This window comes from Struthio camelus, chromosome 1 (genome assembly GCF_040807025.1).
Source record: "Struthio camelus isolate bStrCam1 chromosome 1, bStrCam1.hap1, whole genome shotgun sequence".
NCBI lineage: Eukaryota > Metazoa > Chordata > Aves > Struthioniformes > Struthionidae > Struthio > Struthio camelus.
Window position 1 is genome coordinate 56,224,840 of NC_090942.1, and position 17,148 is coordinate 56,241,987.

Here is a 17,148-nt window from a genome sequence, read left to right on the forward strand (position 1 = left end):
ACTGCTGGTGCAGGTAGTTGTTCTCCGTTTTGGAGGCCAAACAGGTGATCCTACCCTTGAGTATTCATGTAAAGAGTGAGTTTGATTGTGCTGCTCTGCCATGAACCCACACCCTGGGGTACTGCTCAGTAGCTTCCTCATGTAAACAAACCACTTGATTAAGGTAGTCTGAAGTAAGGTGTTCTTATTCCAAAATTTAGTTGGTCCAGGCAATGACATAATCAAGAATAGCTGTCCCATAACAGCTATAAAAACAAATCTGGGCACAATTACAGTAACAAGCTAAACGTGCCATTTTTAAGCTTGTCCATTGCTCCAGAGTCAGTGGGCTCGTTCACTGAGTTTGACCATGTTCACCTCAAATGGCCTCAGGAACAAACTGCATCAATCAAAGCACTTTTTTTTTTTTTTCCTCATGTGCCAACTTGGGGCTTTGCAGTCACTATGGAAGGCGACAAAGTTTGCTTTAAATGTGTGTGATATTTTACCGTTACTGGAAGACAAAGCTCTGTGCGTTAAAGAGCTTACAGTCTAATCCCTGGACACCCGCTGGTAGGTGTAACACCATCATAATAGTACAGAGAAATGAACCACAGTGCAGGGAGGAGTCTAACAGAAAAGCAGAAGAGCCTGCATCTGCCAGGAACAGCTTGCCAAAAGCAGTGTGTGTCCATTCTGCCTGTCCCTTTGCAAACAGGAGGGGATCAAACAGCTTCTCAGTTGCGGAAATACCTGACAAAACCCAGTCTCTTTTGCCTTGTGGATCTTCATATCTGGTCGTTTTCTTACAGCCTTTGACCCTATCATGGCCTCTAATGTAAAAGTCATCTTCCTGTTTCTTTGGTCGCTTCAGTATGGAGGTAAAAAAGTGTTTTTTATTCCTTTTGTTTACTCTCACATTTGTTCATATTAGAGCATTTCCAGCTGCTATCTTTTGCTAATTTCCAGAGATCCCCTCTAGGAATTTGCACACTGCTGCTATTTCTGTCTTTTAAGTATTTCAAAGCTCATAGAGAGAGTCCTCAGAAAAGAGGAACATGGGAGAAGGGTTATATAACCTAAGTAAAGTGGTTTGGCTTTTTCCCTGGCATCTTCTTCTCAAGCTCCTGGGATACTGTAAGAATATAGATCTCTCCCCTGCTTTGTTACTGCAGTGCTTTGCAATGTCTTGTAAAAAAGCTATATTCATGTATGTGCTGCTGGATGGAGATGAGAAAGAGGAGGATGAATGATCATATCTTAGAAAATAAGGCCCAGAAGAGGCCGTTCAGATTATCACGCTCACAGTGTCCGCAGGACTTTCTGTTACCTTCTTTTCATAATATCATATCTAGTTTACACTCTGCGCTCACAATGAATGAGCATGTCCCTTAGGACTGTAGCGTATCTCTGTTGCTTTTCTAGGGAAGAACCTTTTCCTAATGATATAACCTAAACGATTCCTTACTCTCAGGCTACTATCCCTGGTTATGTCATCTGCAGAGGATTTTGCTTAACTGATGTTACTTCTCTGAAGTCCCTTCTGGACAGTGACCGTGCCCTCTCTCTGTTATTCCACCTCACGAGACCCCTTGTTTTTTTGCGTTCACCAGCTGTGAGTCAAGAGCTGCCACTCCTGATGCCAAGTCACCCTGGGCAGTGGTGATGCTGCTTTGGCGATGCAGTGTTAAGGCATGATGACAGGAAAGGCTGGCTGTGCTCTGGGACAGCTTTAATGCCTTATTAGGAGCCTGTTCCTAGATGCAGAACCCCAGAGAATCCCACCAAAACCATGAATGGAGATACCTGCCCATCCCCTACTTTCTCTCTTTCTCTTTTTTTAGTCTTTCATTCTCATACTCTCTGAAAGAATCATAAATCCTTCGTTTTGTAACAAGGCTTGTCCCTAAGTTTCCTGTTACCTTTTTTTAAAGACAGTGGTGCTTTGGACAGGCCTCCTCTTCAGTGGCTTTGTATATGGTGTTATGTCACCTGCTAAATAAATAGATCCAAAGATTGACTAGTGTTAAACCCAGATTTGGCTGAGACACCAAAGAGGTCTTGTACCTCAGGCTCCTTTCTAGCCAGTGACACACTCTTAGCTGTTTTTTCCTTTTAGTAAACAAATAGGGAGTGAATTACGGAGTGGTTCCCTTCTGAGCTTCTTCATCCTCTCTTGTAACTCCCTACATCACTGTCTGCTGGATTGCAGTGATAGATCACTTTCAGGAGAACTATGTAAGCAAGAAGCACACGGAGGACATACTTACTCTCCCACCTCTGAGTGCCTGAGGTACTGTCACATATAGGTACTTAAGATCTGCAGCCCTCTGCAGATAGTTCCTATAATGTAGTATGAAGTCTTGCAGTTTGCTGTCCATTTACAGCAGCAAAAATTTGGCGTGATTAAACTGCATCCTATTTCTCATGGCCCCGGTGCTGGCCCCCATGCGAAATATGCAATTTCCTTCCTTGCTTATGCTTCAGAAATGCACAGAAATACTCACACTTGCATACAACACCTTCAGTGGTTCAAAGTGACCGTATATGCACGCATACACACCCAAGCAGTGGACTGTGTTACAGAAATTGTCCAGCTAGTGTTTGTCTTGGAAAATCACTTTCCATTTCATCAGCTGCAAATGTAGTCTCACACACTGCAAATCTGTCCACTTCCTGCTTCCTTTCTTGTCTTTCTGCATGCTGGCATTGTACAGAGGCGCTCACAAGGGAAAAGGGGAAGCCTGTGATTGCAACAGAGTATCTCAGATCACACAGTGATTACCTAAGAGATGTGACAGATCACACAGGACACATGCTCTGCATCATTCATTCTCTGACGAGGGCCAATGCTGCATGCTACAGAGTGGGTGCAGGTTCCTGAGCATATGCTTATTTTTACCATGTGATTGCTGATTGAAACTTTGGGGCAGCAAAAATTTTCTCTGACTTGTGGTAATGTTAGGTGGCTGCTAACAATTATCACCCTTACAGAGGGACAAGTCAATGTACAGCAGAGACCTCCAATCCAGGTTGCACTACTCAAGGAAGAAGTATCTATCCCCTGCAAGGTCACCTTCCCATACATGATGAAATACACCAAATTTTCAATCTTCTATTACTGGATTAACCCAGTGGGCAAGAAAACATTCATCAGTAGTAAGTCAATGGAGATACACATCCCTCCCGGAGAAGAGAATCGGACCACTACCCAATCTTACAATCTCAAACTGAAGCCACTTGAAAGCACCTCTTTTACTGGCACGTATTACTGTGAGGTCAAATGGAATGACATCGTGAAAATGGGAAGAGGAGTATTTGTCCTTGCTAGAGGTAAGTGAAAAAACAAAATGGTTAAAATTCAGCTGTATCTTGCTATGAAAAGATGATCTTTGCTCTTCTTTTCCTCTACCCAAAGAAGCTATGAAGACAGGTGGGAATAATAATAGTGCCTGATACTCAATGTAATCAGACCTCAAAGCGCTTTACACAGGGTACCTGTGCCACTATTCCCACTTTACAGATGGGGACATGAAGATGCAGTGATTTATATCTGCCCTGCCACAGACTGTTGGGAACACCAGACTAAAAATCAGGGTCTAACCAGGGGCCCTGGGTCATAGGGTGCTTTTAAAGTCAATGTCCAGGACACACTGTGGTCTGGTCTTTATTAGCATGACAGAGATGGTTGAAAAAAGTTCAGTGGTTAGGGTAGAAGGCTCAGCGTAATCCCTCCGCCTTTTCCATGTGGTACAAGGGGTCAGCTGTTCAGCTGATGACTGGCCTGGAAAGGCAAGGGAGAGCTTCAGGCCAAGATGGAGGAATATTATAACAAAAGTGATGAGGGCATGCATGCTGTTGACTGGGTGGATTTGCATTACTGAATGCTGGATATGGAACACTTCTTAGAAAGAGTAAATGTGAAGAGCTGTGACCAAAGAGCTTTGCCACGCTGGTCAGAGGATGCTGGCAGTCCCCACCCTGCTAGATTGTGCAGCCTGTGTGCTCTCCACCATCTATCCTTCTGCCCCTATCACTAAAGACCTTTGCCAGCCTCTCACTACCACCTTTTTTGACTCTCATATTCATGTCACCTCCCTTTAAAGTACACAAAGTGCAGCTGCTAAAATCCCATCTCCTTTGTTTGATTCTCCATCTGCGCCCCACTCTCCAGTTCAGTCAGACTATGTTTTTATGTTTTGAAACGTGTGCATCGATGGTCACCTCCTCTTCACTGCTTCTGTATTTTAGCTCTCTCATGGCTTTTGGCTGGGGTTAGAAATGCAGCTAACTTCCACTTATGCTGTGAATCTTTTGCCTTCTTTCACACAGATACAGGGTACATACAGACCTCTTACAGGTGGGAAATCCTCATTACTCTTACCACTCTCCTTGCTGCATTGAGCATCACTGGAACAGCTCTGCTACTGTGGAAAAGAAAGGCAAGTTACTACCAAATAAAAGCAATACCTGACGTGATCTAATCTAGGAATTTATTTCACTTGCTTCTAACTTGGCCAAATTGGAACTCCCCATGCTGAAGTTTTCCATGCTGGGTGTCTGCCTCATGTTTATTTTCTTTTTTAAAGTTAAATCTTTCTGAGAAAAAAAGATTACATAAAAGACAAAACAGGACATTGGTTTGTCCATTAAAAAATTCTGGTAAGCATTTTGACTCTGGCAGGCTCTGCTTTAGAGCAAGGATTTGAAACAGGACAAGAAGTCACAATAGCTATGTGCTGGCCTTGAGAATATTCAAGCAGATGTAGCCATGTGATGGGCCTTTGGAAAACTGCAGTTTGTATGTACTTGGTAATGGCTCTTGTCAACGGAGCAGCTCAGTTCTCTGAAAGAGCCCATGTGAGGCTGCATTTCCACACACTGCCAGTCTAACAGGCAATGTCCTGCCCTCCCACGTATCCAAGTCTGTTGCAGCCCTTCTAGCAGGGATAGGGCAGGACTTTTGCTGTATCTAATCCTCCTTCAAGATGGGGGCTACTCTAGTGTCAGAGTCACAACCTGATTGCAAGGAGACTGTGCTGCACCTTTCTGAGCCATAGCTCAGGTACCATAAAAGAAGCCAGTCTGCAAGGTGGAGGAGATGGGGAACTAGGCCCTCGGGCATATGTTTGCCAGAGGAAACATTAAGAGACAGAGTGAGAGGGGAAGGTTGAGAAAAGGATCCCTGGGCAGCCTGTATGGACACCCCAGCTAACTGGAAAATAAGAGTGAGACAAGGGCCTGAGGAGGAACCTGCTCCAGTTGACTCTGCCTTGAGCAGGAGTGTTGGAGTAGATGATCCCCAGAGGTGCTTTCAACCTGATCAGTTCCTCTGGAAAGAGGAGCCTTGGGAGGGAAACGGACTGGGAGCCTGAGCGAGGAAGTACTAGAGCCTGGACAAGGGTGTTAAGACTGGAAGGACAAGGACTCTCAACTGAGCAGACCAGTCGCACAGGCTGGGACCAGCTGAGTAAGGAAGTGGAGGCTAGGATGAAGAGCTGAGAGGAAACTGGAGGTGGGGACGAGAGGATGTGGAGAGCAGGGAGAGAAGGGACAAAGGTAGGGCTGAAAGGTTTGAATGAGACAGGGTCCTGTGGAAAGAACTTAGAAGTTGTGACACTGAAATCCCTGTTGTCTGGGCAAAACCTATTGCTTCTAGTACTGCCACCCTCGAGCATTCAAAACAGTATCCTCTGCACTCTTACAAAGATCTCAAGACTGGCTGATGTCTCTTAGAACTGAACTTGGGGATTCTTGTTTTCTAGGTGTTGTATCCCCACTAATTACTCTTTCAAGCTGCTCTCTGCCACCACAACACCAACTCTCTGCTTGTATTTTTATGTGGAGGCCATGTTTGGTACAATCCCATGACTCCAGGAGCAGCAGGCTTTAGCGCACACAGTCAAACATCGTGAGATTGAAAACAAAACGGCAGAAGTCGGCAGCCTTGCTAATCTTGCGAGACTTACCTTGCAGGCGGATAGATGGAGGGGGAAGGAGCGTAAGCAGCAGAGTGACTAGGTTGGAAACAGGCCCCCATCTGCTTGCCTAGAGAGCGTCTCCATGGGGATGAGGAGGGAGGCACCGTCACGACTTGCCGATTGACATCTCTAGGTTTTGAGGTGCACCAGCAAGTCTCAGACCTACGGGCTCTCCTAGGGGCCTGGAGAGTTCATGCAGCCATTACATTTGCCCTCCTGCAGAACAGAGCACATATTTCTCACCATAGCTTGCTCAGGCCTGCTGATGTAAAAATTTTTATCTTTAAGAGAAGTTATTGAGCATCCTCCTTAGTTACTAATGGACTGGAAAGCAGTTCGTCGTTTTCATGTGATGTGAATATAATCATCCCACTTCTTTCTGAATTAGAACAGAGATACTTAGTACAGCCTTCTGCCTTTTCTGCCTGTTCTCCTGCTCGCTGAGCAGGGCTCACTCTTATCTGGGTGTGAACGGAGCATATTCAGGGAGAACTCATCCGATGCAAGAAACGTTGCCAAGGAAAAGACCTTCTTCCTTCAGCTCCATGCTGGACTTGCATGCTAGGGTACCACGGACTGTATGCTGCCATTAATGCTTGCTTCGTGCTCTTCTTGAGACTCAGGGCATTAGCAACAGCTTCCTAGAAACTCCTGACAAAAGTCACTGCGTTCTGCCTCTGTGCAATTCCCCTTGTGCTCTGAACAGGGCCCTGCTTTACTCCCCGTCTGACAGCATTGTTGTGTGCTGTTAAATACTTATCCCCTCTATCCAGTTAAGCTGCAGTGCTGGGACTGATTTCTACCCCTATAAAGCCCAGTTCTCCTTTTGGTTGTTCCAGTGGCAGTCATCTGACTCCTCCATTTCACCCGATGGTGAGGAAAGGGACCAGCCTGCTCTGTCAGAGGGCGCTGATATTCTTTGCTGCGGAAGTGCTTGGAGGCGGTGTGAGTGGCTGGGTCTCACATCACGCTGATGTTCATTTCACCTTTGGGGAGATGGTGATTTTCTCTAAGTCTGCCATTCGATGTCTTGTCCCGAGTAGGTGGTGTGTCCTGGAAGGAACCAGCTCCTAAATACCCTGAGACACAAGGTGGAAACTCAGCCCCCTTCGGCCAGCCCAGCACCGGCTACTCCCACCTATGATGTGAGTACAAAAATTGCCCTCTGTCCCTTGTGTTTGCATCAGTGCACAACCCTTCGTCTCCCTGACCTGCCGTGGTACAGACATGATGATACAACATGAGTATCATAATTTGAAACATAAGCAATACCTGTATGCTGGCCTAGTAGCAGTGACCCCACTGCTGTAGCTCCCATCAGGACCACACACGTTGCATGTCTCCATCCTCATCCCACTGGTGTCTTCCCCAGCGCCAAAACCTCGCTCCCTACTGAGCAGCGCTGCCCCAGTGCTGGTGGGCAGCACTGTCCCTCTGCCGGCAACGTGCCAGGCCAAGTGGCAAGTGTGGGGCCAGCAAGGGCTCCTGGGGGGAGGTAGAGGGGTCTCCTGAGGTCAGAAAGGAAGAGGGGGATCTCAGCCCCACTTCATACTGTGCAGTGCCTTGAGGACACGTCCTTGCCAGCTAGAGAATGATGGCTCAGGGAGGGGGCAGGGAGAGGTGCTCCCCTCAACAACTCTGGCTGTTTAAAGCTCTTGCTCCTTTTCTGAGAGTTTTAAAAGCACTGAGATGCTTAGCAGGACTGCAACACCTTCACTGGTGTCAGTGTCACGGACCACTGTAGTCCTGAGCTTGCTGACTCTTGGTCCGAGGAAGAGGACAGGAGGAAAGGGAAGGGAGTCTCTTTTTTGGAGCATTTCCCTTTTAATTGCTCAGAATCCAGCCGATCTCCTTTTTCAATTCCCCAAACTAGGGAACAACGGCTGTTCCCACTACTTGAGCCCAGTAGCAGCAGTGTCATAGGTAATAGGATTGGAGTGCCTCTCCTGAAATGTCTGGCCCAGACCTCAGCTACCTCAAGTAACCATGACCTCTAATCCCATTTACAACCCATCCAGCTCCATTTAAAATGGATTCTTTTTTCTCCTTTTTCTCCCATGGGAGGGCTGCTCCACTAAGAAGGGAAGGATTTTTTTCAAATGGTCTGTGGGACAAATGAGGAGGAATAAAATGAAAGTGAGCAGAGGAGGATATTGCCTGAATATTAGGAAACCTCTCTGACTGTGAGGTCTATAAGGGCTGGAAAAGCCTCTCCAAGGAAAACCTGTAAGCTCTGCTGCATGAATCATTTAAACTAAACAAAGCAAAGCTCTGGAGAATGTACTACAGAGAGGAGCAAAGCCCTGCCAAGCTGACAGGAAGATCTGATGGGGACAGATACGAACAAAAGGATGGGTCTGCCCCCTTCTCGGTCTCACTTCACGAGTGGGAGGCACTGCTGTGTGGTCCTTAAATTTTTAGAACAGAGGTTTAAGAGAAAGCACTATATATCATATGTGTTGTGTTCATTCCGGGTAAAAAGCAATGCTTTGGGTATAGGAGATTGCAGGTTATAAACCTTTTCATTTGTATCAAGTAATTTATTTTTAATTCAGGCTTTTAAAAATCAGAATGGATAGTTTCCTGCTGAAGTGGATGATTTCTGCAAGGAGACAAAAAAAAAATCAAATCCATTTCTCGCTCAGTCGGCCTCGTCATGCATCCTTAGCTCCATCTTAATTACATGTTTCATCATGTTGTTCTGTTCAGGAGGCCTCCACTAAGGCTAATATAACAAGCCAGCAGAGCCAGCCTTAGGCACAAGCAGTGCCAGTGGCTGGCTGGGCCCCCACGCTCGCAGGAGCCTCATGGACCTGGCCCATGCAGCCTTCCCCCATCGCACGTTAACCCCACGGCAGCTGTGCAGAGCTCGTGGCCAGCCTGGTGTGCAGGGCAGGTGGCTCAGCCCTCTTTGGCAGAGCAGCAAGCAGCCTCCAACTCGCACGTGCTACAGGGCATGAGCCTGCCCGCTGGAGCTTACCGCAGAGCAGCTGCTGTGGTAACTCGTTCCCGCAGCAGCTCCTGCCGTGGGCACAGCACAGGGTGAGAGCAGGGCTGCGAGGTGAGGAGGTGGGAGCACGAGGCTGCAAGTTGCAACAGCTAAATTAATGGCGAAGGGAGAAGAAGGGCCCTAGGATGGGGACGCTGCATTGGATAGACCCTATAGATGGGTAAGGGGACAGTCCTCCCCTCAGACAAACCTTATTTCCTTTGAAAGGTGAATTTTGGTGCCCCGCTGCTAAATTTCTTTGAGATTCTGCGTTGTGCAAGCCCTGCACACGCTGTTTGGAACAAGGTGCTTTATGTAAATCCATTGGTGTTAAACTGGATGTTGAAGGCTTAGTGTTTAATCCACAGGGAGGGCAGAAATCCACAGTCAGCAGCGGGATGAGCTAAGGCAAGGAAATGGGATGGAGAAGGGAGGAGTCACTCCAGGTGGTGAGATGAAGAGGGAGGTCAGAGATTAGGTGAAGGAACAGGAGGCCAGAGGGTGCCGGATGTGTCACCTCTGGGGGAAAGCAGAAGAGAAAGGACTGGGAATCAAAGTCGGGGCTTGGAGCTGGCCGGTGCAGTTATGTTGCCCACCAGCAAGGCTCGCCCTGGCACAGGAAGGGTTTTGGCACACTTTCTGTGAAGCCTCAGCTGCTGGGCATCCCTGGGAGTAAATGTCTTTCCCAGCATCTCTTCCAGGTGCTGCAGCTTCCCTCGTAGCCCCTGGGGGTGGGTGCGAGCAGTGAAAACCAGCTCAGGGTAGTAAAAAGCCCCTGTAATAAGGGGGGCACTTGGACACTCTCTTCGTTCCCGCTACGCTGCCCGGTGTTGCTAGGCCTCTTCACCCTCCTGCAACCCCAGAGCAGCGCTGCCTCATTGCATTGCCCAGACCAAAACCTGCACTTTCCTCCATCTTCCAGCTTAGCTGCCTAGTTAACGAGCACCTTGGAAATAGCAGTCTCAGAGCCCTGCTCGATCTGCTTTACACTTCAAACAAGCTTTTTCCGAGCAGCAAACAGAACTCCTGCAGCGCAGGCGGGTTGCAGAGCACACGAGCTTTTCCTGGGGCGAGGAAGACGACGAGGTCGCTCTGGGATGGGAAGGCGTCTGCCAGCCAGGAGGAGAGAGGCCTGCATGCCTCTACCGTGATGGTAGCAGGTGGTCAGTGACCAAGCAAAAGTAATTTATTTGCAAAGGGCAATTGGAGCCACCAGCTTTCCAACTGGCCAGCAACGCAACAGCATTGCCAATAGCCTCTATGGGAAGAGGGTTGAGCAGAGGGAGGGGATCTTTTTTTGGAGGTTAAGCACCAAAAGGACCCTCCTCGCTTGCGAGCGGCTGTAGGCTGGAGCAGGGAAAGAGGCTGCCCGTTGTGGTGAAGGGACGCGGAGGCAGGCCGGGGGGAGCATAGCACACGGGACGAGAGCCTCACCACAAGCATTACACAGAGAAGCGAAAATGAGGAAGGCGAAGTGAGATATTTTGTGTGCACTTGCAACCATGTAAATAGTTGGGAGCACCCACTCCAAACAAGTGGGTTGTTGGGAAGGGGAAGTGGACAGATGAAGTAATTTGACTGCTCTCGAGGAGGGGGAGTGGGGATGGCGGAGCCACGCGATGCTCTGTCCCTTTCGGCTCCCCGTCTCAGTGCCTCCCTTCATTTCCAAGCCCCGTTTTCCGAACATCGCTCCTCTATCACGTCTTCTTGTTTAAATCATGATCCTGCCGACTCTGATCCTGAAGGATGCTGAGCGTTTGCACCTCCCAGTGAAATGATGGGGGCTCGGGTGATCCGCAGCCCCAGAATCAAGCCCCTGTAGTTTGCTCATCCTCCTCCCTGTATCACAGAGCGCCTCACTCCCTTTGCAAGCTCTCCGCTCATACCCCTCTTGCGGCCGGAGCTCCTCCCATCTTCCCGTTGCCAGAGAAACAGCCACCTTGGCAACCTGCTGTCATCCTTGAAATACACATGGAAAAGTCCTCCTGATTGCTATGTTTGATCCTTCAGGCAGGTCTGGAACATCACTCAAACTGACACGCATCTTTAGTGACACAATTACCTGGGGGACCGACGGGTGCATACACATGTGGGATGTGCGTGGGTTTCGGTATGCAGCTATGTGGGACCACAGATGTGCTTGTGGGCCTGGGAGTGTATTGATTTTATTATTATTATTATTATTATTCTTTCCTCCCTCTAAGAAGAAAGAGTTCTGGCTTGGAAAAAAATAAAAATAAAAAAGACGATAAATGGAAGTCACGCCCCATGTAAGGTTTTCCCTTTTTGATAGCCCTTGTGTTTTGGGACTGTGTCCCAGCCTCTCTTCTCACCCTTGCGTGCCCAGAATAACCAAGAGCAAGAGCTTGTGGCTGGCAGGCACCCAGTCTTGGGCCATGCAGAGCTTTGCCCGTTACCTCTGGTCCCCATGGCGCTGAATCTCTGTTCAGGAGGTGGAGAGGTCCTTATTCTGTGTTCTGGAAGGAACTGACATGGAGGGAGGCAGGGGCATCGGTCTCCACTGCCTTACACAGGGTAGGTAACATCAAAGCCCATCTATGGGATCCTGAGAGAGAAAGACAATGTAGCCGCCTTGTAAACTTTTCAGGGGAAAAGGGAATTGTATTTTAGCCAAGTTCAGGTCAGGATTTTTTTGTATTTTGGAGACTTCAGGGATTCCTCAAAACCATCAGGCGCAAGATGGGGAACAACCCAGTGGGCAATTAGGTGTGCTTAAACCCAAGTATTTTACCTGACCCCTACTCTCTTTTCTCTTCCCTCCACAGTGTCTGGATTCGCAGCAAGTTGATGTCTATTCTGTCCTTGGGAGCAACACAGACAAGCCATCATGCAGAAGGAGTCCTCCAGGGAAGGTAAGGGCCGGAGCCTTGCCCTGCTCTTGCAGAGTTCCCATACGCACTGGGCACATGGGCAAGAACCCCACAGAGTTGCCATGGCCCTAGCAGGCAGTAAGTCTGGCTGCTGTTTCCCCACTCGCAGCCCCACTGAAAGGGAAAAATGGGAGGTGGCACCAGCTGGGCTGCACATGTAGCCACACATGTGTCTTCCCTCTTCCGGCAGAGCACTCGCTCCTGCAGCGTTACCAGTTCTGGCAGGCCTGGTTTCAGGCAGATGCTTTGCCCTATGACGTACCCTGAAAGGTATTGAGAGGTGTGGCATGCTGCTCCCTCTCAATGGGACAGACGTTCAGGGGGAGTTAGCCAGATGCTAGCCCCCACAATTGCTCTTCCCAGATTACTTAGGCAGCTGAAATGTCCTCTATGGTGGAGGAATTTGTGCAGTGGGGCAGAGCCTGGAGACAGCTTTGCTCTCTCACTGCCTGGCTGGCATGAAGCACCTAAGAGCCGTTTCATGGTAACAGAGGCTAAGATGGTCTGAACGGAGGCTGGGCTGACACAATCCCTGTTGGTTCTGGGGATCAGGAAAAGTCAGCGTGGCTACATTTTAGCCCTGGATCTTCTCGCTGGGCTGGGAGTTGTTATGAGTTAGAGACAAGGGACTGAATCCATTCACAGTGAAAGTAGCTGCAACTCTGAATACGCAGCTGCAGATCAATTGTGGGGCCATATGAAGCAGACCAGAGGTGCACACAGCCCTGTACCCTTTGACAAGCATCAGCTGTTTCGAAGGAACAGAACTTGCATGAGGCACCCCAGGAAACATTTCCTTCCTGTCCTCAGAACTTTGTTGCTCATTTCCCCTCCAGACCTCTTCTCTGCTTAAAAAATATATTCACTCTTCTAATGCTGGGCATTCCTGAAAAATGTCTTATGCTTCCTCCCACCGCTGTCCTGTTGGGGAGAGTCCCCCAGGTTAACCTTTAGGAAAAGGTGCTCAAAAATCAAGGGGCTTCTTCTATGTCAGAGCTATTTGCCATGTCTTCTGTTCCCAAGGCCACTGTCATCCTGCGGTTACCGCTGTGCCACCGTAGCGATAGTAGCAGAGACAGCGGCAAGTATCTGATTACTGCAACTGATTACTGAGGGGAAGGATGAGTTGTTTAATATAGGCTGTCTTACATCCCAGGGCATCTTATGCACTGGAAAATACAGTATTCCTTGTTTTTGTGTTCTTGCTGCATTTTGTATTGTTAGGGAGGGAAAGCAGGGGCTCCTGATCCTTCTTCCCTGTACTGTTTATTCTTCTGTGTACCCTTATCAGCTGCCCTCTTCTATATAATCCAGTCTGATTATGAGATGTGGTACATGTGGGTTTTTTTGCTACCATGGTGCTATCTAAGCCATGCCAAAGCACTTGTGTGTGGCCCACACCGCTAAGCCGCTGTTTTGGGGACCAGCAGGCCTGTAAAACAGAGCAGGAGCAAAGCAGCAAAGCAAGAGGAAAGGAGCATCTGTGGGTGCGTGAGTGTGGCTCTTGCAGGCTCAGCCAGGGAGGAGGAAAGGTCAAAGCTGAGACTGGGCGGGGGGGGAGACAAGGAAGAAGAAAGCCAAGAGGTGACAGGATGAGCTCTCGCTGCCAAGAGCAGGCACCATTGAATGTGCTCAGCCCTTGTGCTGCTCAGAAGGGAAGGAAACGTGTGCGACAGGGCCACACCAGCCCTCCTGCCATGTCCCCTCTCAGGGCTCTGCTTTCCAGAGGGAAAAGGAGTTTTCTCCAATAGGAGCAACTGTGAGGAATGGAAAGGGATGCCAGGGCCCTGCACTGTCCGTGCAATGAACAGAGTGATTGAAAATGGTGAGGAGGGGTGGATTCAACTCTGAGGTTGTTTCACGGAAGCCAAGAATGAGTTTGGTTCCCCCCAAAAGGGAGACAGGTCCTCTCTGCACAAGAGAATTTGGCTATGCTTTCCACTACTGTTGCAAACGCCTCGATCTGCTTCCCTCTCAGTCTTCCGGGGCTACAACAGCTCCCTCCACCTGGCTGAGCAGCAAATAACAGGATGCTTTCCCTGAGCGAGTGGGCTGGTGGGCCAGCGGGTTTGGCCTGGGACTAGGGGCTGGGCTTGCTGAACTGTGCCCCTGAGGGTCCAGGCCAGTCCCCGCTGCGGGATGCTGCATGTAGAGGGGGAGCTGTAAAGGGAAGCGGAGCAGAGAGCATCTGAAGCGTGAGCGTTTGCATGCTGTTGCACTGGACTGTCAGCCAGTTTGGGCAGCAACGGGTTAATTCTCTGGTGTGTGTGCATGCTTTGGAGGTGCCTGCACTCCGTGCTTTTGTAAAACGTTTCCCTTTGGTGGGGGCAACAGAGAAAATGCTAGTGTAGGTAGGGCTTCCTTCACCCCTTGGCATTTCAGCTACTTGCTGTGTAACCTTGCTTACAGCAGGCCTGTGCCACACAGCGCTTAAAATATCAGTCTGTCAGCGCCTTGTCTACACAAGGAACAGTTGTGAGGAATAGACTCAACTGTTGAAGAAACAGGATTGAGGAGGTCAGGGAATTCCTCCTTCACAGAATCCAAAGTGATTTATTTTTTCACCAAGTCCAATCTTCCCTCCCCTCCCTGTCTGACAGCTTTTTGGGGGAAGAGTGACAAGTAAAGGAGGCATCTTTATCCCTTGGGCTGGATTAGTCACGTTCGTCTCTGTCGGAGCAGCCTTTCTCGGTGTAGTGGCTTCCGCTTCAGCGGATCACTTATAGCCATTTCAAACAGAACAAACGTCAGTGTCTGCTTATTAAGAATTAATTAAACTTCTTTTGAATAATTTTGCTCTTTTTTTTCTTTTCATCATTCTGTAGACACCTAAGAAGCAAGAAACTCTAGAAGAATCCTTTGATACATTGTATGAGAATATCTAACAGGGAAAAACTGACCCTGTGTGGACCAGACATCTTTCTGTAAGACAGAACTACTCTCTTACATCCTCAGTTCTCTGCAAAGACCCACAGCGACTTCAGGGCACAGCCCCGGGGGACTTCTGAATCCTTGGCTCCCTCCAAACTGCCCTTCATTAACAACAGAATACAGCTGTTCAGATCCCACTGGGGCTCCGTCTCCGTTGATGCGGCACAGCTATTTTGCAGCAAAGCCATTTGATGCAAAAGAAAAGCTATTTTTGTCAAGCATTCACACGCTGTGTCTTAGAAATGGTGCAGATGGGATTTGTGCAGGTTTCTCTCACCTGGCCTGGTTGAAATACTTGAAACCTGATCATCTGTAAGTGATAGCACAATCCAGAGACCTCCCTGCTTCCTGGCCTGATCTTCCAATCCTGACCTGCAGCAGTCCATCTGATCCTGTGCCAAAGGGCTTTTCCTGACGTGGCCATCAGGCCTTCACACATAGTTTAACCGAGATCCAAGCATCCACCTGCCTATTTTTCCTTTCCCGGGAACCCCATGGCGAAACATGCTTTCTCATAATCTGCTAATCCCATCAAGTAGTCACAGATGCCTGCTGTGACCATACCCAGCCGACTCAAATCAGTGCCTCCAAGTAAATGCTTTCCTTTCAGCGATATCAGCAGTATATGGTGAGGAATGGATGTATGAACAGAGATAAAAATGGAGAAAAAGAAGGCAGAGAAAATATCCCTGCCTGGGGACATGTCTCTGTGGCAGTGCCCTTTCCAGAACAAAGTCCTTGGAGGGAGTCCCTGAGGAAACTCCCTCCCTGGGGTTGCGTAAACCAGGCGGCTCTGGGGCCAGGTTCCAGCCTAGAGAAGCTCAAACTGAGCTCCCCAACTTCCTGACCTTGGCAATGGGTGCTGCTACCTCTAGGGATTTTGCTGGCTCAGTGGGAGCAGACGTGGTACCTCTGCCCCAGCAGAATCAATGGGTTTGTCTTTGGCTTCATCTGGCCAGTGTTTCCCAAGAAGGGTATATAGCCCCCTTTTTCTCCCACTTGCATCATTTGGCTGGATAGGTCTGTTTTGAAACTCACAATGACTGGTGTGAGGGTGGAGGCCCTAGATGGGAGTTTTCTGTCCCAGCTCTTCTCTCCCCTGTTAGCTGGCACTTGCCTACCATTTGTGCTGATGCATATTTTAGTTCTGATAGGGAGGAGGTTACGTTAAATATCCGTATAACGTGATCAAACTAGCGGATCAAAAAGCTGAGGCTGTTTTATCTCAGTTTAAAAACAACAGAATAACAACCAAACAAAACCAACTCCAAATAAGAATATGTGGCATAACCTGAGAAGGATCACAGAAACCTCTTTAAAGAAGAAGATCAAATTAAAACTGAGCTGCAGGGTCGTAGGACCCTCTCTAGTTGAAGATAATGTTGCTATGCATCAGAGATAGAGACTATGGAAAATGTCTCCGGGGCCTCCAACCTTCCTATACTATGTTTAAAGAGATAATCCGCTTATTGCTTTGCTCTTTTTATTAGAAGAGATTTCAAACATGGAATTTGGACTTTCTTTAACCACAAGAAAATGCTTTCTCTCTTCCCAATGTTGAGGAATGCATTGCAGAAAGAGCAATGAATAGACAGCATGGCTTATTAGACCCATTTTCTAGTTCTTAAATGATCGTGAAAATTATAAATAAATATTTTTGAATTTAGTGTTTACTAGTATGACCAGAGGAGCATAAATTAGGAGAAAACATTTGTATTCACAGAAGGATTCATGGAGGCTGGCATAGGTATAACGATTACTTTCCTTAATGAATTTGAAAAATAGTGGAGGTGAATTATGAATATATTGCAGTATGGCAATTAATTATTCAGAAGAAGCTGATGGATTAGATGAAGAATTAAAACTTTCAAAATAATACTGCTTTGAGTAGTTTTTGTGTTTCGCTTTTTTAATTTTATAAATGCTAAAAATAATGGGTACTACTGGAAATTTCCTGGCAAGGATCTCATTTGCCGTGAGTTAATTGGTTTTGTCTTTCTGTTATGTCTTTAAATAGTGAATTTTTTACATTTATGTCTGAACAACTTATATATTAAACAGCTGAAGCTGTTTAAAATGAAACGTAAGAGAAGAGGGTAATTGGAATAGAACAGGCTATTCTAAAATAGTGTTAAAGTGCTGGAAGGTGGCGGGGGAGTCAGTGTGTTGATTTGAGTGGGTTTTGGATGCCCCTGCAGCAGTAAAGACTGCCAAAGGGGGGGGGGGGGGGAAATAAAGTTTTAAGCTAGGATCACTTCTTTAGCATCATGCACCATGGGGAGCTGCAGTAGAGTCAGAGTGTGAGAACGAGAAAGGTACAAAGCAGCAGATTGTGAAAGAAGGGGTGTTTTTTAAATGGTACAGAGTTTTCCAGGGA

At 47.8% G+C, this 17,148-nt stretch overlaps 1 protein-coding gene across 1 annotated transcript; it reads left to right on the top strand.

Moving 5' to 3' along the window:
* Positions 1-652: 652 nt before the first annotated feature.
* NFAM1 (NFAT activating protein with ITAM motif 1) lies at positions 653-16,649 on the top strand. The gene is made up of 6 exons (XM_009665291.2): positions 653-860; positions 2,974-3,312; positions 4,312-4,421; positions 7,004-7,105; positions 11,736-11,822; positions 14,666-16,649. Exons 1-6 carry the CDS (start codon positions 806-808, stop codon positions 14,723-14,725), a joined length of 753 nt encoding a protein of 250 aa, XP_009663586.2. The 5' UTR covers positions 653-805; the 3' UTR covers positions 14,726-16,649.
* The last annotated feature ends 499 nt before the right edge of the window (positions 16,650-17,148 follow it).

Excerpts from the sequence above, each read along its gene's own strand:
- NFAM1 (XM_009665291.2), top strand. The coding sequence starts at position 806 with ATGGCCTCTAATGTAAAAGTCATCTTCCTGTTTCTTTGGTCGCTTCAG. Across the intron at positions 3,313-4,311 it reads AGTATTTGTCCTTGCTAGAG|ATACAGGGTACATACAGACC; the intron begins GTAAGTGAAAAA and ends TCTTTCACACAG. Across the intron at positions 4,422-7,003 it reads TGCTACTGTGGAAAAGAAAG|GTGGTGTGTCCTGGAAGGAA; the intron begins GCAAGTTACTAC and ends TGTCCCGAGTAG.